The sequence below is a fragment of the Phascolarctos cinereus genome, unplaced genomic scaffold (assembly GCF_003287225.1).
Source record: "Phascolarctos cinereus isolate Bilbo 61053 unplaced genomic scaffold, phaCin_HiC Scaffold_5;HRSCAF=322, whole genome shotgun sequence".
Classification (NCBI taxonomy): domain Eukaryota; kingdom Metazoa; phylum Chordata; class Mammalia; order Diprotodontia; family Phascolarctidae; genus Phascolarctos; species Phascolarctos cinereus.
Genome location: NW_027555958.1, coordinates 218,723,638 through 218,746,826, shown reverse-complemented (window position 1 = coordinate 218,746,826; position 23,189 = coordinate 218,723,638). Strand labels below are relative to the sequence as shown.

At 35.1% G+C, this 23,189-nt stretch overlaps 1 protein-coding gene across 1 annotated transcript in view; it reads right to left on the bottom strand.

Moving 5' to 3' along the window:
• LOC144457583 (fibrocystin-like) overlaps positions 1–23,189 on the bottom strand; it is a 268,575-nt gene that overhangs the window by 133,803 nt on the left and 111,583 nt on the right. The window contains exons 10-11 of the mRNA XM_078155330.1: positions 22,052–22,220; positions 19,587–19,744 (exon numbers count right to left, since the gene is read on the bottom strand). Of these exons, the coding sequence (XP_078011456.1) occupies positions 19,587–19,744; positions 22,052–22,220 (327 nt within the window). The remainder of the gene's footprint in view (positions 1–19,586; positions 19,745–22,051; positions 22,221–23,189) is intronic.

Sequence of the window (23,189 nt, the reverse complement as noted above, 5' to 3'; positions counted from 1 at the left end):
TTTAATTTTCTAGGCCCTATTCACATGAAATGCCAACAACCACACATATAGATATAATCAAGCAAAAACAAACATGAAAACAACATTTAAGTTTGATAAGACTCAGTGTGATAATATCTATAAACATATTGTTTTGGGGAAAAGTGAATTATAAATGGAAGACACGCATTTTGGTTTTATTTCATTCTTATTTCTGTTATGGCCAATTTGAATTTAAGTACTTAAGAACAGAACTGTAACTAACAATTGTGGGCCCCAGGGCAAACAACAAAAAATACCCCCCTGAATCAAGTAATAAGAAGCCCTTCAATGTTTTAAGACAAATGCAGCTGGTGAGGACACTAGCCCCCATGAACAGAGATCCCAGAACAATCTAAGGTCATAGGAAAAATTTTTTATAGAGGAGGCCACTGTTGGGTAGGACAAGCCTGTGGAAAAAAATCTTACATTGGGCTCATAGGATGGTGGGGAGGAACTTCCTACTAACCACATATTCCTGCTAAATAGATGAAAATTCAGTTATTTTTACCTGCTGAATGAGTGGAAATGTCAGTGCTCTCTAAATTTTGGCACTCCAAACCAAATCCTTAATCAACCCACTCTAGTTTAAGTTATGTTTAAGAAATGACACAAAGGTTATGATTTTTAGTTCAGTTTGGTTTTGGTTTTTGCTTATGAAGCAGTCAAATATTCCCTATCCTTGATATAACGTGTAGGATAAACAGAAACAACTGTGTAGGACTAAAGTTATCATTACATTGCCAAAGATCATGTATGAAAGAGGAGAGGAGGGTCAACTTCTTGATTCATTTTGATTTGATTCAAGAAACATTTATTGAGTCACTGTATCATGTATCAGGAATGCAAAGGCAGAAATGATACCTAGCTTAACACCTAGCTTTTTACTTTGTATGCTACAGAACTCAAGTTCCTTGTAATGGTGACCAATTTTTTAATTACTCAAGGTTCATTATTATAATTTGACATAAAAAGGAAACATTCTCCTGGATCATCTAGAATAAGTGTAAGCACTTGCTCCAATTCTGTCATTACTTTGAAGGCTAGGATAGTGAGATATTGATGGGCCAGGAACTTATAAATAAAATCCCAGTTTTTTCTCTATTTAGAATACGTTAGATGCATCAAAACCTAAAGAGCTGAACTGGCACATCTTTCTACATGCAGAACTTGGGATGGGGTAATTATCTTCAATATCTCATTCTCCTTCACTCTTCAAATCCATCCAGTTGCTAAATCTTATTTTTTATACATCCACAACATCTCTCAAATACAACCCTACTCTTTAGTCACACAGCTATCATTCTAGTTCATACTCTTAATCACGTTCTCTCACCTAGACTACGGCAATAGGTTGCTAATTGTCTCAAGCATCTCATCACTCAAATATATCCTCTCCACAGTTGATTTTCCTAAAGTGTGGGTCTGACCGCATCTCTCCCTCACCCAATAAACTTCAGTCATGAGCCCTCTTGATTTTAGGATCAAATATAAATTCCTCTGTTTGGCATTTAAAAGCCCTTCATAAATTAACAACAACTTGCCTTTCTAGCTTTCTTATTTATTATTCCCCTTCTTACTCTGTATAGTCCAGCCAGATTGGTCTTCTCTCTACTCAGACATAGTGCTACATTTCCCACATTTCAGTGATATTTTACCCAGCTCCAATGAGGCTCACTTCAAACTTTTAAAAAAACTGGTACAGATTGATCTGAAAACTAAGGTCTTACTTAATTCAGTCTAGTCCCTATTGCCAGGGATCATATCTCACTGAGGATTTTAATAGCATGTATCAATAAATCAAGCATTTATTATGCATTAACTATGTTCCAGGCACTGAGGATACAAATATTATTTTTATTTTTATTTTTATTATTATGATTAATTATAAATGATACCATCCTTGCTTTCCATGAATTTATCATATTTCTGGTACTAATAAACCTTTAGTATATTGCTTATAGAAACAAAATTCCCAAAGCCTCCTATTCAGTAACACAACTTTAGTGAATTTTAATGGAATTTTTTCTTTGACCAAGTCTCCATCAACAAATGGGGTGGGGAATAAAATTTAAAGCCATCTTAGAAATATTTGTCTACCTTTCATCAGCATTCTTTATTTACTCCAGGGCAAGTAAAGGCAAATAAATACTCCTAAACTTCTAGTCTTCTTAAAAGTATACATTTATGTTCATCTAGCTATGCTGTATTTAAAAGACTAAATAGGTATTGAAATCAGTCACTCAGCTAATTTTGCTAATGGCATGAACACTTTATGCTGAACTTCAAGACCTAGGATTTCAATGGAAGTGTTAAAAAAACAAATGCTTCCTAGTGCTTCCCAGGTGAAGTATTTAGTTTATCTATCATATTCCATTCCCCCCTAAACCCCAAATCCACACGAAACACTTTCCCCCCTGGATCACCTGAGTTAAACATTTCATAGAATCATGAGAGTTGGAAGAGACTTTAGAGGGCAGCTGGCTGAATTCCCTACCTAGTAGATAAATTCTGCCCACATCATAAGAGACTAAAAGTCGCTGTTTAACCACCTCCAATAATAGGAAGTTATTATTGCTCAAAGCAGCCCCTTCTATCTTTGGCTTGATCTAATAATAAAAACTTTTTTAAAAAATACAGCTCTTTTAACTTCCACTCATTGATTGTAGAACTACCACCAGTAGGTAAGATACAGAATTACTGAAATTTTCCTTCCACATGATAACTTTTCAAATATTTGGAGATATCTTTTCTCCCCTAAGTATTACCTTATCAAGGCTAGACATCCCCAAGCTTCTTCAATAAATGCTCATTTGACATTGACTTTAAGGCTGTCTTCCTATTCAAATTTCCCTGCTGTGAACATAACTTCATTTGTTAAAGTTCTTCCTAAAATAGAATAGAGAACTCCAGATTTATCCAGCTTTCTATGCACAAGTGCATTGCACAGGGCTCTATATACAGTAGAAACTTAATAAATATTTATTGAATTGAATTGAAGGTTCTACAGAGGATTCAAAGTAAAAGAATGGCCCTTGCCCTCTGGAAGATTATAATGAAGGCATACACATGAAAAAGAATAATGTAGACCAATAGGTTAAGGGCCAAATGAGTGGCATAGACAAAAACTTACATAGGAGTTCAGAAGAATACTTGTAGTACTTGTAGATGGGATGGTTAGGGACAGTCTTTACAGAGAACAAACTTTTCTTCCTAATACTTAACTACAATATTTTATAGAATGTGTTGCTTTATCTTGAATGACAAAATGATTCTTTCATTTACTTTCACAATTTTTAAAAAGATATTGTATTTTAAATGTCAATCATTTATTTAGTTCACTAATTACTTCACTAATTTCTTTTTTAATTACATTTTTATTTTTAAAAAAAGCAGCTTGATTTAAGGGATAGAATATCAATCTGAAAATGAAAAGAAATATAGTCTTGTCCTATCTCCATTACTGATAACTTCTGTGACTTTGGGTGAATCATTTCAACTCCAAGGGCCTCAGTTATTAGATGTAGAAAATGACTTCCAAATGTCTTATGACAGTGGAAAGGATTCTGGAAAGATGGCAGAGTAAGACAGGAAACACCAGGCTCCCCAAAATTCTCCCACAAACATGATAAAAATATTGCCTCAAAGGAAATTTTGAGCAGCAGAAATAATTAAAAGTTGAGGTAAAGGAGTTGTCCTCCCAAGACAACTTGGGAGGACCTTAGGAAAACCCAACCTCCAGGGGTGGAGGCCTAGCTCAACTGAAGTGCAAACACCTCGGCAGACTCTGTGGAATCAACAAATAATAAGCCCTGGGGGCAACAGGCAGATTCCACTATAGAAACTTTCACTTCACGGACAGAATAGCTGTCAGATAGCTGAGCAGGGGAAGACTAAAAGACTAAATGGTTGCTGGATGCCAAGCACAGGTGTGTTGACCTGACACAGCCCCAAGCTGTGGCTGTGAATAAGGAGGAGTGAGCACTCACAGTGAGGGAAGTAGCAGAGGGGAAGGGACCCTGCTAGCTGTAGGCACTTGCAGGAGAGACAAATGGTTTTGGTTTGGTTCCAGGGCAAAGGGGTAAAGTGCAATTTGCAGCTGCAGAGAGGGACTTCAGGGAGCAAGAACATTTGCAGTGACTTTCTGGCCATGGGCCCTAGCTATGGTTCAAGAGTGTAGAGGAAGGCCAGAAGTTGGACTCCCAGACAGAACTTAGAAAACTATGGTACACGAAACCTGAAGCCTGAGTCATCATCCCCCACACCTGGGGACTAGAACCTGACAATAATAATAAGCCACTAAGAAAAACAACAATAATAACAATAATGAGTAGGAAAAGGAGAAAAAACCCAACCATAGATAGCTATTATGTGCACAGAGAGGATTTGGGTTCATATTCAGAAGATCGTGAAACTAAAACAAACAAAAAAAAAACCATTCCTGCTTCAAAGAAATGGTCACAAATGGTCACAAACTCCCGAAAGAGTTCATGAAAGAGCTTAAAAAAAAACTTTAAAAATCAAATGAGAGAGATTGAGTGAAAATTTGGGGGAAAATAAGAGTAATCCAAGAAAATCAAGAGAAATGTGAAAAAAAAAAACCTCAGCCAATTGGAAAAAGAGATCCGAAATTATAAGGAGAAAAAAAAATCCTCAAAAAAACAGAATTAGGCAAAGGGAACCCAATGATAATAAAACAAAATAAAAAGAATGAAAAAATGTAAAAGAATGTGAAATATCTCATTAGAAAAACAACTGATCTGGAGAACAGATTGAGGAGAGACAATAGAAGAATCATTGGACTACTTGAAAGTCATGATTTTTTTTAAAAAAGAGTCTAGATATGATATTACAATAAATTATTAAGGAAATTTGCCCTGAAGTACTAGAATGAGAAGGGTAAAATTGAAATAGGAAAAAAAAAATCCATCAATCACCACCTGAAAGAGATTCCAAGGTGAAAACTTTCAGGAATATTATAGCCAAGTTTCAAAATTCCCAGGTTAAGGAGAAAATACTATAAGCAACAACAACAACAAAATTAAATGCTGTGCAGCTACACTCAGGATAACAAAAGAGGGAATAACATATATATCTAGAAGGGTATAAAAGTCTTCTGAATTTATAAAGAAATAGGAGGGCAAGGGGTTAGTATAAGTAAGAGAGGGAAAGGAGAGGATAAAGGAGGAACACATAGAGGGGTGGGTAGATTAAGGAATAGGAGCCCAAGGGGTGAGGATAAGGGAGGGATACTTTAAAAGGGTGAGGATTAAAGAGGTAGTGGTTAGAAGTAAATTAGATGTGTGAGGAGGGAATAGAGTAAAAACAAAGGGTGAGAAAGACAAATATTGAGGAAAATAGGATGGAGGGAAATATACAACTTATAATTATAACTTTAAATGTGAATGAGATGAACTTACCTTTAAAACAGACATGGATAACAGAATGGATTAAAAATCAGAATCTGACAATATGTTGTTTACAAAAAACATTTAAACATGAGGGATACACACAGAGTTAAAGAGCTAAAGTAGAATTTATTATGCATCAGTTGATGTAAAAAAAAAGCAGAGGTAGCAATCACGATCTCAGAAAAGTTAAAGCTAAAATGGATTTAATTAAAAGAGATAAACAGGGAAACTACATTATGATAAAAGGTATCATAGACAATGAAACGATATCATTAGTAAACCTATATGCACCAAATGCTTTAGCATCAAAATTTTTAAAGGAAAAGTTAAATGAGTTACAAGTGGAAATAGATAATAAAACTATGATAATGGGAGACTTTAACCTTTCCCACTCAGAACTAGACAACTCTAACAAAAAACTAAATAAGAAAGAAGTCAAGAAGGTGAATAGAATCTTAAATAAGCTAGATATGGTAGATATCAGAGAGAATTGAATGAGAATAGAAAGGAATATACCTTTTTCTCAGTGGTTCATGGTACCTTTACAAAAACTGACTACATATTAGGGCATAAAACTTATAGTTAAATTCAGAAAAATAAATATTAAATGCATCCTTTTCAGATCACAATGCAATAAAAATTAGATTCGATAAGCAGTCACAGAAACATAAATTAAAAACCAATTGGAGACTAAACAGGCTAATCTTAATGAATGAGTGGGTTAAAGAACAAACCATAGAAACAAAGAATAATTTCATTAAAGAGAATGTAAATAAGGAGACAACATATCAAAACCTATGGGATATAGCAAAAGCAGTAATCAGAGGAAATTTTATATCTCTAAACGCTTATACCAATAAAACAGAGAGAGAGCAGACCAACGAATTGGGAATGCAACTAAAAAACAAAAACTAGAAAACGAATAAGTTAAAAATCCCCAATTAAATAAATACCAAATTGGAAAATCTAAAACTTAAAGGTCAGATTAATAAAATTAAACATAAGAAAACAATTGAATTAATAAATCAGATTAGGAGTTGGTTTTATGGGGGGGGGAATAGTAAAACCATAAACCATTGGTTAATATGATTTAAAAAGAGAGAGAGAAGAAAACCAAATCACTATTATTAAAAATGAAAAGGGTGAATGTACCACTAATGAAGATTATATCAAAGCAATTATATGGAGTCATTTTGCTCATATGCCAATAAATTTAACAATTTAAATGAAATGGAAAAATATTTACAAAAATATAAACTGTAAAGATTAACAGGAGAAGAAATAGAATATTCTAGAAAAAGAAATAGAATAGGTCATAAATGAGCTTCTTAAGGAAAAAAAAAAACATCAAGACCAGATGGATTTACAAGTGAATTCTACCGAACATTTAAAGATCAACTAATTCCAACGTTAAATAATTATTTGGAATAACAGGCAAAGAATGAGTCCTACCAAACTCCTTTTATGAAGTAAATATAGTACTAATATCTAAAACAGAAAAAGCAAAAACAGATGAAGAAAATTATAGGCCAATTTCATTAATGAATATGGATGCAAAAGTCTTAAATAAAACAACAGGTAGGAGGCTTCAACAATATATTACAAAGATTATACTTCTGATCAAGTGGAACTTATACCAGAAATGCAGGGATGGGAACATAATGAAAACTATTAACATAATCAATTAAACCAATAACAAAATATTTCTAGCAGCTTTTCTGTGGTAACATGTTTAACCGGAAATTGGAAATTGAGGGGATGTCCATCAATGGGGAATGCCTGAACAAGTTATGATCTATGATTGTCATGGAATACTATTGTGTTAATAAAGAAATGATGAGCAGGATGCTTTCAGAAAAACTTGGGAAGACTCACACAAATTAATGCAAAGTGAAATAAGCAGAACCAGGAGAACTTTGTATAATGCCTCAAGTAACTTACAGCCTAATAAGGAGGGTGTGTGTGTGTGTGTGTGTGTGTGTGTGTGTGTGTGTGTGTGTGTGGCGCGCAGTTAAGTATGGTAAAAGGTAGAAAGTGAAAGGGCAAAAAAGCGATCCAAAGGGTTATTTGGAAAATTTGAAAAGGAAAAGAATACTTTTAACAATCAATTAGACTCTTCTATAAATAGCAGGAATATTTGGAGTAGAAGAAATCTAATCCTTATGCACTGAGACTTCAAGAAAGCAATAGGAGCAGTAACAGTAGCAGAAGCAGCAACATAGCATCATTGCATACTGTAAGTAAACTAAATCTATGTAGTTCCAATAAGCATTTGGGACTTTTTATTAATCTATAACTATTTATCCTGACCCTTTCATATCTAAGCAAATATTCTTCTTTCTTTTTTGGTTCTATGTCTATTTTCATCTCCAAAGCATACTAAAAGCCAGCCTGATGCTCGGCAATCAAAACTGCACCCCAGTTTTGGAGGAAATGGTGACTGTCACCCAGCATGCACTGCACAAGCACTTCTCACCATGCACCCCCTGCAACCGTATTCCATATGTCAGTCATTAGCAGTTATGTCAAGAGGGGCAGCCAGGAAGGGGGAGAGACAAGAGGAGGAGAAATAAAGGTAGGGGAGGAGGAAGGAAAGGGAAAGAGGGGGAGACACAACATGCGTGGGGGCAAGGAAGTTGGAGAGAGAAAGAGACCATCGGGTGCTTGTGCGTGACTCTCTTTCATATGGAATTAATGGTGGTTTAATGGGGTATGAAAGGATGTTTTACTGGAAACAATGAGGAACAATTGTCTAGCTCACGTTTCATTTCACAGGTCATTATTGCATTAAGAAGTAAATCGACCAAGTCCGGTAAATAACAGTCTGTATTGCCGAGAGCTTCAAACCAACAATCTTACCCGTCACCAACTAATATCTCTGTCATTTTAACCCTTGCAGGGTTGTGCTGGGGGGCTAAACAATTACAGTCTTCTCCCAGTCCTAGCAGGTGAGAACAATTCATTGCTCCTCTTGTCCCTCTTTTGCAAAGATCACAAGGCCATATTTTAACATTGTTGTTTTGTTGATGAGCCAGCCTTAGCCAACTGCCAGCTCTGGTGGCCTTGAAAAACAACCCCCTTTTTAGTGAGTGCTGCAGGCGTCTTTAAGCAGACTGCTTCCTCTGCAAAATTAATTGCTGCAAAGCACAACTCCTTGAAGCTTTTTGCAAGCTAACACTCAGCAATTTGGGTGGGCCACAGATATGCCTGATAGAACCAAGGGAAATGAGCTCCATTATGCTTTATAATAAAGTTCACCTTTGTATCACTAAGCATTGTTACTAGGCACCAAAGTCCCAGGAGTATGTAATGTCTGAGATGCCTTAATGTTTGTCTCATTAACTCTGGAAATTAAGAGTGAGTCCTTAGAACAGGCTGTGTTTAAAGTTTATGCTTAGACAAATTGCAATTTTGACACTTTGATGAATCTGTGATCTCATCAGTGGTGACACTCCTTTTACCATTCAGTTTGACATTCAGTGACTTCCCATCCAGTGTAATTCTTGTCTTTCTAAAAATCCTCCATTGAGTATTCACCCCATTCTTCAGGTTCTTTGAATGTTCTTCATGTAGGATCTTCAAGTAGCTATTGCTTGGACTGTTTGTTTGTTCTCTTTCATTCTCACATGATCAGCCCTCCTTTCCCAGTCATATATGCATTCATTAACGGCTTTTTTGCCACTTGCACAAATTAATACCCACAGGATAATCAAGCACAGGAAATCAAGCAGTGAAAATCCCTTTCTACTACTCACGACAAGAGTGACATTTATTGAAGGTTAGATTGAAGCATAAAGGTGGGATGGTATGGCCGAAAACATTCAAAGTTATCAACATTACCACTACTGACCCCAAGAATCTTACATAGATCTAAAAAATATGTATGACCCCCTTGAAGCATGCTCAATTAGCATTCTAATCAAGTGCATGAACACTTGGGATGGTCTTGTTTCTGGGAATGTGTGATAGAAGAACCCTCCACTCCACTTCAAAGCATGTTCAGATATCCTCTAAATATTTGCTTTAGGGCATGATGACTCAGGATACTATGTAGTGGTGAATTCTTTTAACTGTCTGCTGAGTCAGAACTCCATGCATATATTGAAGTGGTGATTCCTGCTACTCAGGTTCCCTCTTCTTGCTGGCTTTGAAGCCCATAGATGACCCTCTGAAGTATTGGAGAATCTTGTTGGAGATGTACATCTTCCCTACCTATCCCTAGCTGTGAGCTTGCCTCCTAGGTAAGCCTGTTCCTAGAACAGACCAGTTCCTTTATATGTCATCTTTCCTTTGGTATAAGTTGCTCAATAATTCTTGATCTGAATTGGTAGAGGGAGTTTCCTCATTGGGAGTTCCCAGCACCAATAAAATCAAAAATCTAGTTTAAAAAAAAAGAATAAACGTATCTCTTATTATAAGTTACTTGAAGAAAGAGATCATGTTGTTTTTTTCATCTCTGTATCCCTAGCATCTAGATCATGCATGACATATGGTGGGCACTTACTATTTATTGACTTGAATTGGAAGGAAATTAACTACTCCAACACCTCTCTGCCTTCCATTGCCAATTTCCAGGTTTTGTATATGCTAGGGAACAGTATAATCAATCACGTACTTTTAAAATCAAAATGTGGCTTTAAATAGAACAATACAGCAAATCTCACCTTTGCTGTATATCAGATCAAAGAAAGGGGAGGGAAGCAGAATTCTTATTTTTATACTCTGTTCACTAATATCAATAACAGAGACTAGCTCTGGTGGCTACTCAGCAAGTTTGGCTGCTTCCAGAAGTCCTTTAACAACTTAAGGCTTCTTATTCCATGGTATGGGTTGTTCGTATCATCCAACTGAACAGGACTCTGACATCCCCTACAATTAATGAAGTGAAGCCATGTTGTTATTCAATCTTTGCAGGGTAACACATGAAAATGATATGGAAAGGTCACAGATATGCATCACTCTAGAAATATAATATCACCAGAATACAATCCATCATGATCTTATTATGATTCTGTTAGTCTGATCAGGTCTCGTGGATAAAGGATATTAGAATCCTGAAAATAATTTTCTCTGACTAGCTCTGTATCATATCATAGGACATCTTGTACTACAAAGAGTCAGGGAAGGTGAACTTCAGGGGACATAACATCTGCCTTCAATCATGGGAATCTGTAGCAAAAACACATCCCACATGGTGCATTCATGGCATGCCATAACTCAGTGCAGCTATTTGAACATCATCACTTCAACCTCAAAATGGCTCTATGGGGCAGCGAGCAGCAGGTGCTGGGTTAACAGCAAAGTTACAGGGTGATGTCTATTGGTAACTTTGGGGCTAAAGAATCAGATGGTTATCAAATAAAAAGTGCTATTATTGAGCTCCAGCTGCTGAAGAAGCATATCATCTGGGGATGTGTTAATTATCCATGAATTGCCTAAAGAACCAAATTTTAAGGGCAACATGTCCTTTGGGAAGCTAGATCAGAAGGCAAGTAAACTCTCATGCTCCAGACCAAACAAAGACCCTTAAGCAGCAGCTCTGTCTAACACAGGACAATTTATATATTACAGATTTTGCATTTCTACTTTCATAATACCTTCCAACAACATTGGTGATACAAATGAAGGTTAAACTTCAGAATATGATCACCAACAGCACACTTCCCAGGAGTCACCTTCTAATGGAAAAAAATGACCATCTTTCTAACATCTATTGTCTTCCAGGGATTCTCTATGGCTCCGGATCATGGAATGCCATAGCAAGCATTAAATTTTCAGAGCACCCAAAAGGCAATGGAATAATGCATAGCAAATAGAAGTAAGTTGCAGTATATTATCAAAGAATAATTGCACTAGAGTTGTGCTATAAAGGATATCCTCAAAAAGATGTATGACTGGGAAAGGAGATGAGTGGGTCTGCAACAAGAGCGTGAGATAGCTGGTAGGTTTCAATGGTATCTATACAATGTCAAGGGATCTAGATCTAGAGGAAATCCCCAAGCATATGGGGTAGAAGTTTTATTGAAGAATGTGGACAAAAGTAGTACAGAATAAGCAGGTGCAAATGGATTGTGATCTGAACAGTTGGAGAGAGTACCCTTATTGATGAGGTCACAGAGTCATCAAAATAACTTTGCACATACTAAGTGATCAACCAAGATTTGTGTAATTGAATTGAATTTAAATGAAGTAATAAAATCAGAGAGGGTAGAAGACAGAATTTGAAGATTCATTAGATTACAGCATTGTCTTGAGTGACATGCCATAGGTGCTGATGGAAAAAAAAAAACTTGCCTGTAATATTTTTTTTAGTAATATTTATTTATTTGATTGATATCAGTAAGAAACAACTTCCATTTATTTCTACAGTGCTTTCAGATTTATTTTTTAAATTTTTTTATATAAATCTATTTATTTTTAATTTTCAACATTCACTTCCACAAGTTTTTGAATTCCAGATTTTCACCCCATCTCCCCCTCCCCCCACCTTAAGATTTGCCTGTAATATTTTTTAAAGCATAAAAGAGCTCTTCCTTTTGGAACAAAATTTTCAGATTAACACTTACAAATAGAAAGAGGATGAGGGGAAAGAAGAAGGGAAAGAAAAGGGAAACATAAAGAGGAAATCCAAGTGCCAAGAATGAACTTGGAGCATGTGGGAAATATAATGGACTGAGTTTTACAAGAACAGAGGGTTTGCATTTGTGAGAGTTATCTAGGCAAGGTGGAGTCAGATTGTGCAATCTTAGAATAATATGTGTACATTTGACACAGTTGACAACAGGTAACCCTTGTACGTTCTTGTAGAGGAAGCTGGAATTATCAGAGTGGCATTTTTGGGAGATTTATCTGCTGGCAGAATTCAGATAGATTGAAGGAGAGGCAGAGAGATTGAACAACAATGCTACTGAAAGAGTTCAGCACTGAAGTGATGACAGTTTCAACAAAGGTTGGATCAACATGATTTGTTGACTGAATAAACTTGCAAGAGCAAAGAGAGAGAGGAACCAAAGATGATTAAATTTTTGAGTCTGAAAGTCTAGGAGGGTGGTGATTCTACTGACAAAAACTGAGGAGTGAAAAGAAAAATAAGTCAGTTTTTTATTAGGGGCAAATAAGTTTAGATTTAGGCATGCTGATTCTGAGGTAATGGTGGAACTCACTGATAATGTCTTCTTGGCAGTTAGAGTTCAACTGAGAAATCACAGTTACTGCTATGGATTTGTTTGTCATCAACACTGAAATAAGAATGGATGATCTCTGTTAGGAAAAGGAAACATGGGGAGAAATGAGTCAGGAGACACAGACTGAATATTAGAGGAATGTCTGCAGTTATAGGATGGAAGGAAGAAGATAAAACAAGAAGAGGGCAGAGATAAGAAGAAACATATAATTTTAGAACTGAAAGGGACCTTGGAGATTAGTTTATCTATTTTTATCTATCATTTTATCTATAAGGAAACTGAGGCTCAGAGGTCAATTAATCAACAAGAATTTATCAAGCATTTACTATGTGCTAGGTACTAAGTATACAAAGAAAAAGAAAAGCATCCGTGCTCTCAAGGAACTTACATTCAAATGGGGAGGAATAACATGTAAATAAACAGATACACAAAAGATGTATACAGAGTAGATACAAGTTAACCTTACAGGGGAAGATACTGGCAGCTGGGTGGGACAAAAGAACACTTCTCGAAGGAGGTGATATTTGAGTTGTCCTCAAGGAAACCAAGAGGGATTCCAAGAGCAGGAGCTAAGGGAGAAAGTTAATAGCATAGTAGTAGTTAGCAGATAATTAGATAAATTAGAATGAAACCTAGGTCTTCCTTATACTATCTCACTCTATATATATAGAAGCCAAGTGAAGAAAAATTTTCAAGGAGACAATTATAAACAATGAACACATATAAATTATCAGCATTACTGTGTTTTATTTTAAAAAATCAGAAAGATATAGAAAGGAGAAATTCCATTTTAAAATAACTACAGATTGTATAAAATACTTGGAAGTCTACCTACCAAAATATAGATAGAAATTACACAAACAAAATAAAGCTACAAAACACCTTTTACACATATAAAGACAGACATAATTATTTGAGAAACAGTAATTACTTGTGGGTAGGGCAAGGCAATACAAGAAAAATGGCAATAATTCCTAAATAAATTTACTTATTCAGTGTTATAACCAATGAGTTACTTTAGAGAAGTTGGGGGGAAATAATAATGAAATTCATGTAAAGGAGCGAACAGTCGAGAATGTCAAGAAAAAATAATGAAAATAATTGGAAAGGATGATGGGGTAGTCTTATTAGATCTCAAACTATTCTACAAAGCATTAATCATCAAAATAATCTGGTACTGGTTTAAAAAGAGGAAGAGCAAAAGGAGAAACAGACACACACACACACACACATACACACACACACACAGAAAAAGACAGAGAGACAGAAACAAAGAAGGGGAAAGAAAGAGAGAGAAGAGGAGAGAGAAAGGGAGGAAAGGAAAGGAGAAGAGAGGAATACCAATACTATTGTCCAATAAGAAATGATGAAAGGATTAGCTTCAGAGAAATCTGGGAATGCCTGAAAGAACTGATGCAGAGTGAAATGAGAAGAACCAGAACAATTTATATACTAAATCAAAAACATTCTAAAAATGAACAATATTAAAAGACTTAAGAACTCTAATCAATGCAATGATCGATCATGATGCCAGAGTAACAGTTATGAAGAAATGATACCGACCTACTGACAGAGAGGTGATAGACTAAATATTTAGAAAGAGAAACACAATTTTGCGCACAGTCAATGTATGAATTTGTTTTGCTTGACTATGCACATTTGTTACAAGAGTTTTGTGTTTTTCTTTCTTTTTTTCTTCAGTGGTCAGATCTGGGAGAGAGGGATATAGAAAAGACATATGATCAATGAAAAAATAAATACACAGCAAATTAAGTCATCAACATTTTGATACTATACTAGGAAAAAACAGAAACTTTTTTTTTAAAGGTGAAGCACTTTGTAGAAATGAGGGAAACAAATATTGAGAGAGATAGTCACTGTTCATGTTTGGGCCATACTAAAATAATATAAATATTACTTCCTAAATTAAGTCATAGATTTAGTACTATATCTATCAAATCTCTGTTGAGGTTCTTTTAAGAACTAGACAAATTAGTATTATAGTTCACTTGGAAGAACAAAATGTCTGGACTTTCAAAGAAAAATTTAAAAGAACATGAATTAAAGGGCCTTCAAACTGCTATATAAAATAGTTGTCATCAAAACCATTTGGTGCTGCACAAAAAAAATAAAGAGAAAAAAGAACAGACTAAATGAGCAAGAAAAAAGAAGTAATGAACAGCAGTTTGATAAATACAGAATACAAATTACTACAGGAAGCACTCAGATTTTGACAAAAAGAACTGATATTAGGCCAACATCTCATACTATATACCACAATAAAACTCAAAATCTGTATGTTAGCTAAATTTAAAAGGCCATACCCTTAATAAGAAAAAATTATAAGGAAATCAAAATAAAGGAAATACTAAAAAAAACCACTTTTTACAACTTTGGCTAGGGAAAGAATTTTTAAGCAAAAGTTAGAGATTATATATGATTGATATAAACAATTGTAACTACAAAAAATAAAAATAAAAAGCTTTTGTACAAGAAAGGTCAGTGAAGAGAGAATGGTAGATGTAGAATATGAAAGAAATATTTTCATCAGATGTCACCACCAAAAGTATGATTTCCAAAACATAGGAGAAAATGATATAAATTTATCATGTAAATTACTATTCCCTAATAAGCAAATCATCAAAGAACAGGAACAAATAATTTTTAAAAGAAAAATTACAAACAATAAATAACTACATAAAATACGTTCCAAATCACTAATAGTAGGAGACATACAAATTATTACAACTCTGAGGTTTAACCTCACACCATACAAATTGGCAAAGATGAAAAAAACAATCAGGACAAACAGTGTTAGAGAGGCAATAGGGAAATGCCATTGTGATGTATTATTCGTGGAGCTGTGAAGTAATCAACCAAAGTGGATTTCAATCTGGATAGAGATAGGGGATAAGGACTAGAACTGTGAATTCACTGATGGAGGGAATTCTAGGTTGAGGAAACTACCTCTACCAATGAAGATTGGACTTTCTTTGTAAATAATAATCTTAGAGAGTTGCACTGAGAAATTATGTGACTTTCCAGGGTTTCCAAGTACATTGTTATTCCTATTTTTTCACATGCGTTCCAACATTTTTCATTTTCCTTTTCTATCATGTTAGCCAATCTAATAGGTATGAGGTGGTATCTCAGAGTTGTTTTAATTTGCATTTTTCTAATCACTAGTAATTTAGCAGCACTTTTTTTTTCATTTTTGGCTATAGTTAGCTTTGACTTCTTCTTCTGAAAATTGCATGCTCATATCCTTTGACCATTTATCAACTGGGGAATGATTTGCATTTTTATACATTTAACTCAGTTCCCTATGTATATTTGAAAAATATATTTTCCCCTAGTTTCCTGCTTTCCTTCTAATCTTGGATGTATTGGTTTTGTTTGTGCAAAAACTTTTTAAATTTAATGTAAACAAAATTGTCCATTTTACTTCCTGTGATCCTTTCTATGTCTTGTTTAGTCATAAATTCTTCCCTTATCCATAGGATCCCATATGTAAAATTTACATTCCCTTAATTTGCTTATTTCACTCTTTATGTTTAAATCATGTAGCTATTTTGACCTTATCTCGGTATAAAGTGTGAGATGTTGGTCTATACCTAGTTTCTGCCAAACTGCTTTCCAGTTTTCCTAGCAATTTTTTCTCATTAGGTCTTGAAAGATGAAAAATGTATGCATATACATATAGACAACATCTCTTCTCATGAAATAAATGGATTATAACACAGCCAACTCAATCAAATCAAGCATTTTTTATAATTTACACTTTTCATTATGACAAAATCACACATGCCACAGCCTACATCAATTACTGAAGCATCTTAAAGAATTATATTGAGTGGATAATAGTCTATTCATTATGCACATATTGATGTAGCTATGGTTTCACTGTGTCCACATAGTCAAATGTGGTGGATTTTTTTTAGGGGGGAAGATATAACTTTTTCTGCTTTGTTTTCCAAAGTTCCTAGTTAATTCTTTTGTCATAAAGTAGAAAACTGGTAATATTAATGAGTTAATTTGATCAATGAATATAGCCCCAACAAATAATTTAGCCTCCATAATAGTATTTTTTAAAGGGGAAAATTATCTATTTTAGTTGTGTATGTTTATCAATTAATGAGGATATGATCAAAGCATAATCATCTTGTTAAGTTGCTTATACTGAACAAAGCAATGAATTAATTGCCCAAAGTCCTCACCTGAGTTTGTGCTATATGAATATTATGTAATATCTATTTTTCTACCTATCTTTATACACATACATACATGCTATTATATATACATTATAATATTATAGAAGGGGGAGAAAGGTGGGGAAGAAGGAGGAGGACTACAACAACTCAGATGAGGAGACTGAGAAAGACAGGAGGAAGAGGACAAAGAGGATGAGGACAACGAGAATGAAGATGAGGAGGACAAGGATGAGAAGAAAATTATTATGATAAAGAGGAAGAAGAGATGATGAAGACAGGAAGGAAAGAGGAAGAGTTAAGAAGGGGACAAAAGAGGAAGAGAAAGAAAAAAAAGAGAAAGAACATATTTCTAAAGGGATGGTACCTTTTAAATTAACCACTGCAATACAAGAAAAGAAATGGAAATTGCTCCCATGGATTATGTGTCCTTCCACATCTTCCTTTACAAATCAAGCATGGAAATCCTTCTGACTCACAGTATGTACTCTTTCAGAATGTGATCACAAATTGTTATGCTTCCACTGCATTTGAAGTCAAGGCAAGTCAGAGGGAGGGAGAAAATAAGGTATAGAAAAAAGTTCACTTTGGAATTTACAAAGTGGTACTGAAAGCTTTATCTGTCTCTGCTTGGGATAAAAAACCCTTGCAGTCATATATCCCAAAGATTCTAATATTTTCTGAGCCTCCACTATGACTTTATATTTTAATACCCTGACATCTGGAATCCTAAAAGTCTAATGTTTAACCATAAATATCTGCTGAGATTAAAGAGCTATATACCAAGTTTCAATCTTTGGGGCCTATAATTGCTTGGGAAAAGAGAATGGTATTTCCCCCTCTAGCTAGAAAAAAAAGACCTCTGCACACACAGATATTGGCAGACAAATTTTCTAACAACCATTTCCTCTCTTCATTTTCCCCTCTCATTCCTTACCCCCTCCCTTTTCCACTCTTCCATTTTATAATACCATCGCACTGTCATTCCCAGGACAAATGGGGAAAATAGAAGCCTAGACATCTTTTTTTTAAAGATACATTTTTCCACGTATAACATAGCAAACAGTGCAGAAAATAGTAGCTACTCCAGACTCTAAGCATTTAGAGCATCCACCCCCAACAATACTTGGGCTTTACCATTATTCACTCACAAACTACTTCATCATTCCCTGAGCTGACAGGTCAATGCCAGCTTTATTTTCTTTTTTGTCAACCCAATCTTTTATTTTTGATTTGAAGCAACAGTCCCTCATAAGACCTCCAGTGTGGTAATGATATCTTTCTCTCATAAGAGATAGCCAAGAAGTATTTCACAAAGAGAATGGAGTTTCTGGTGAGTACAATAAAGGTGAATCAAGTAAAAAATCCTACCTCAGTTGGGGTAGTTTTAACTGCAAAAGAGAATTAGCAGAGTAGAGAAAGGTTTATTACCTGTTTTTTTCCTATTATTACAATGAACAAATATGGCATCTTTGCAAAATTGAGTATAGCTTTCCTTTTCATTGAGAGGCATTAGAGAGGAAGAAGAAGAATTCTTGATTTGGATCCCAAAAACACAGTTTTTTCAAGAACCAGATCCTAAGTTGAGTAGGTGTGTGACCATGGGTAAGTGATAATTTCTGTGCACTTTAATGCAATCGTGCAAAATGAAGATACTATAATCATATTTATGCTTCTTAAATGACAGGCTTGGGATGAGAGGAGAAAAATCTTTGCAAACCCTAGGCATTTAGGCTATTATATAATTATAATGGTGTTTTAAGCTTATTTATTATTATGGTAACTATGGAAAATTAGGATATTAGGAAACATATTTGTTCAGCATTAATGCAATATTAAGAACTAGCATGGTGTGGAATAAATAGACAGCTGGGCTTAGAACCAAGAAAACTTGTCTTCAGATTATATTTCTGACATACACTGAGTGACCCTGAATGACTCACTTTATACCTCTTGCACTCTAGACAAGTTTTGATGACTATAAATTGCCTATTTGCATTAGTAGAAGGAATTTCCTCATCTAGAATTTCCTTATACCAATTAAATCACAGGTCTAGTTCTTACCATATCTATATCAGTAATTAATAGCTTAGAATTTTTTCTTTTCTTTTTTTTTTTTAATTTGAGACATAGAGTATGTGTCATCAACCAAAGCTTCCCTTTTCCTCCAACACCCTCCCTACCCCATCTAGCTCATCTAAATTTTCCCTTGGAACAAAAATTCCTATTTTTTGTTATATGTTAGAGAGTAGAGAAATTCCAATATTTTGACAAATGGCATGCTACCCAAAAGTGGAAGGAAGAAAAAAGCAAACGGGGGCTTGTTTCATTATTCAAGGCAACTAGAAGTAAAATATGCAGGTAGGGACTTTGACCTTAATCAATGGCAAAGCAGACGCAGGAATGTGGTTTATTTACACACCTTTCGCTGTAAATAAATATGGAACATTATTCATGAGTATATTTATTAAACCTGGAATAAAGCATAACAAACAATAACAAAAATGCTTTCTGTGACTATTATACTACTTTGCATTACCTCTTATGCACATCAAGTACCTAGTAGGCAGTGTCTAGTAGGCAGAATAACTTGCTAGTCGAATGGAAAAGTCTGCTCCTAATTCCCTTCCTCAAGTTTTTTTATTAACTTAGTTTAATTTTGTTTGCTTTTGTTAGCATGCAGATTGCTTGACCTCTCTTTTTCATATATACACACATTTTCCCCCAGTAGTAATGTCCCAGGGTTGTCTTAAGATGTAACTGACCTGTGTTGAAGCAGGATGCAACCCATTCCGACTTGGATTTTGGAAAAACAGAAATTGGTGGTGGCAGATCCAGGGCACTGCCATCTAGGTCTTTGAAGAGATACTTTATTGGACTTTCACAGTCCAATCCAGGACAGACCATTTCCCCTGTTTCCTTTCTATGGTAGTAGATAAGAAGAAAATGTGTCATTTAATGAAAAGAATAGAGGAAATCTCATATTAGTGTTGTCATTTTGAAAAAAAAAAATAATTCAGAAGGATACCATACTTGTTATATCTATGGCAGATGTTACTTTAGCTTTAGAACATATTCTAAACTTTATGTTTTCTGCCATAAGCAAGGAAGGAGGTCATCTCCTTTACATATTCTGGTTGAGAATTAGCATGTATTTATATGGAAGACCAAATTTTAAAAATTAGGATATGACAAAATACACTTAATACTAATGCAAAGGATTCTTAACATCAGGTCTATGAGTTACTTTTTAAAAATCTCAAAGCAGTATTTCAATATAATTTATTTCCTATATAATCTTACATGTTTTATTTATTTGCATTTAAAAAGATAATTCTGAGGTTAATAGGCTTCTCCACACTGTCAAAAGGGTCTTTGAAACAAAGGTCAAGAACTCTTGCACTAAAAGTCTTAGAAAAATAATTTAACTTTTCTTCATGATTCTGAAGGTACTTCTGGCCCTTATAGTATCTCAAGTTAACCAGTGAATAGCCATTATTATCATACTATGCATATACAAAAATGCTTATAACAGAGTATTCATTTTTTAGAACATTGGATAATAGAGAATTTACAATATATATTTTGATTTGGTGCTTATTATTATACAATAGTTCCAACCACATATATGATATAAAATCAAATGAATTATCAAGTTTTTTTTCATAATTCACCACTACCTATATTCAATAGGAAATAAGATAGAGGGATTAGACCTGTGGTATCACTGATACAGGAAATTCTCAGATATGGAAACTCTATCTACCAATGTAAGAGGATATCTACTCTGCAATCTATAGTCTTAGCAAGAAGACCAGATAACTGAGAAGTCTACTGACTTGCTTAGGGTTACACACCCATGAAGTGTTAGAGGCAGGAGGCTCAAATCCAGGTCTTCCTGGTTTTGAAGACAACTCTCTATCTATTATGACCAGTTGCTTTTCATGTAAATGTAGTAGTTAGTCCAAACACAGGAAAAAGGGGAAAGTGTTATTATACATACAACATACATATTATAAATGTGCAATTTCACTCATTGATTCTAGCCATCTTCAAGAATTTAAAATGGCTCACGCCAACCATAAGGACATTGATTTCCCAGTTATAAGTAGAACACTCTCCTTGTGATTTTTCCTTTTCAATTCCCACAAAGAAGGAAATGAAAAGAACAATTTCTTTCCCCAGTGCTAAATTCTAAATTGACATCACCAGGCAGAAGTCTTAATGGGGCTTTTCATCTCTTCTTTCTCTTTTCTTCTCTCTATTCCTTTTCTTTCCTTTCCTCTCCTCTTTTCTTTTCTTTCCTTTTTTTTTTTAACTGAACCTGTGATTTCATTAGTAAAGAACAACCAGTAAGGAAACTTCCTCTACTAATCAGTATCAGGCATCTGCCCTGAAATCTCAAGTCTTAGAGATTCCCCTGGGGCACTGAGAAGTTAAGTGATTTGTTCAGGGTCACACAGCTAGTAAGTGCCAAAGGTCAAATGTGAACATAGGATTTCTAAAGCAAGTTCTCTATCTGCTGTACTATGGTTGCTTCATAGCCATGTGGGAAACCATCAGAGCTAGTGCATGGAGGCAAGGACTCGCCAAATAATGGAATATGATATGTTCAACATCTGTTCAAACCACACTCTGAATAATGTTTCAAAGTCATAAGTAGGCAGCCTTGTACCCATCTAATGACCATGCCCAAATAATGGTCCTTCAGACTGACAATAGCTTATTTTGCCCTAAGGGATGGAACTCTGTGACAATTATTTTTTTCCCAGCCATTCAGAAAACATCTGTAACAAAGATAGCTACCTTAAAGAAGTGGTCACATGATTGCATCTAAGGAATTATCTAGTTAATATAATCAACATAAGAACATGATTTCCTGTTGGATGTCTGGATTTAAATTTTTGGTTTGAACTAAGTTCTGTTGATCAGTATGGTAGTAGATACTCAGCACATTTCCTCACACTGTTTTGTAAATGCTCCTCTATATAAAGGGCTAATTTGGTAATGAAGATTGAAGTGGGGGAGGTGGCATAGTAAATACCCAACCATTCTAAGTCAGGGTTGAGGGGTCCAAACTAACAAATATAAGATTGGGTTTTTTAAGCAGAACAGCTTACTAATATAATAGTATTCCCTCTGAAATATTTAAGGATTTGGGGAGGTGTCTAGTGCCACTCAAATGTGATTGGGAAATTATCACTTCATTTGCACAGGCTGAAAGCAGTACCTGAGCCTAGGCGAGGAGAAGTAGAACTTGTTCTGATCTTTGACCTTGAGCATCTTTGTCCTCTCTGCTGTGATTAGGGGCATGATGCCAGCGCTATCAAGATTGGGCAGAATGCAGACATCCAAGTCATTGCTATAGCAGCTCTTCACAAAGTCAGAAAAGGTGACTCCTGAAATGGACAAATAAGATATGGACCATATGAGAGCCATCAACCACAAGAGGAGCAAGCCAGCGTTTTGTGATCGTGATGGCTTTTTACTGTTGCTCAGTATCACTCTATGTAAACCTCTATGGCACAGAAGAGTTACATTACCTATGTGCAACATTCAGCTCTGCTAGTTACTACCTATGTAACCATCCACAAGTTACTTCCCTTTTCTGGGCCTCATTTATGAAGTGAAAGACAATAATGCTGAGGATGATAACCTCTAGCATTTATGTAGTGCTTTAAGGTTTTCACAGTACTTTACATACATGATTTTAATGCTTACAATGAGGAAACTGAGGTTGAGAGAGATTAAGTGACTTGTTTTGGGTCACGCAGTATCTGAGGTAGGATTTGACCTCCATTCTTCATTATTGCACATGCCACTCTCTATCTACCTAGATACCAACTTGTGGCCTATTGGCCACAGTAAATATTAATTTACTGAAACAATAGCTTCTTCTAGCCCTGGACTTAGTATTTGAGAGAAATCAGAATACTGCAATGTGTCTTTGTTACTACTCACAGAAATAGAATAATCAATATTGGCATGTGGCAATCATTTTCTTCAAAGACTTGACTCATTTATTTTACAATTGGACAAACTAAGCAATAGAAAAATTAAATATTTTTGGAGTGAGTCAGTAGCAAAAAAAAAATACAAAAAGATCTGCCCATTAGACCAAGAAAAAGAGCAGAGGAGTAGAAGTCAAGTGACCTGGATTCTCGGCCCAGTCCCACCAATGACTGTCTTTCTGACCTCAGGCAAGCGAGTTAAGTTGATGTCTTTATGTCCTTATTTGCAAAATGGAGGTCATTCCACTTGCCCAACCTATTTCACAAAGTTATAAAGCACAAATGAGAAAATAGTTATGAAGCTAGCTTGGAAAGAATAAAAGCATTTGAACATAAGAACTCAGTCACTATTTATGC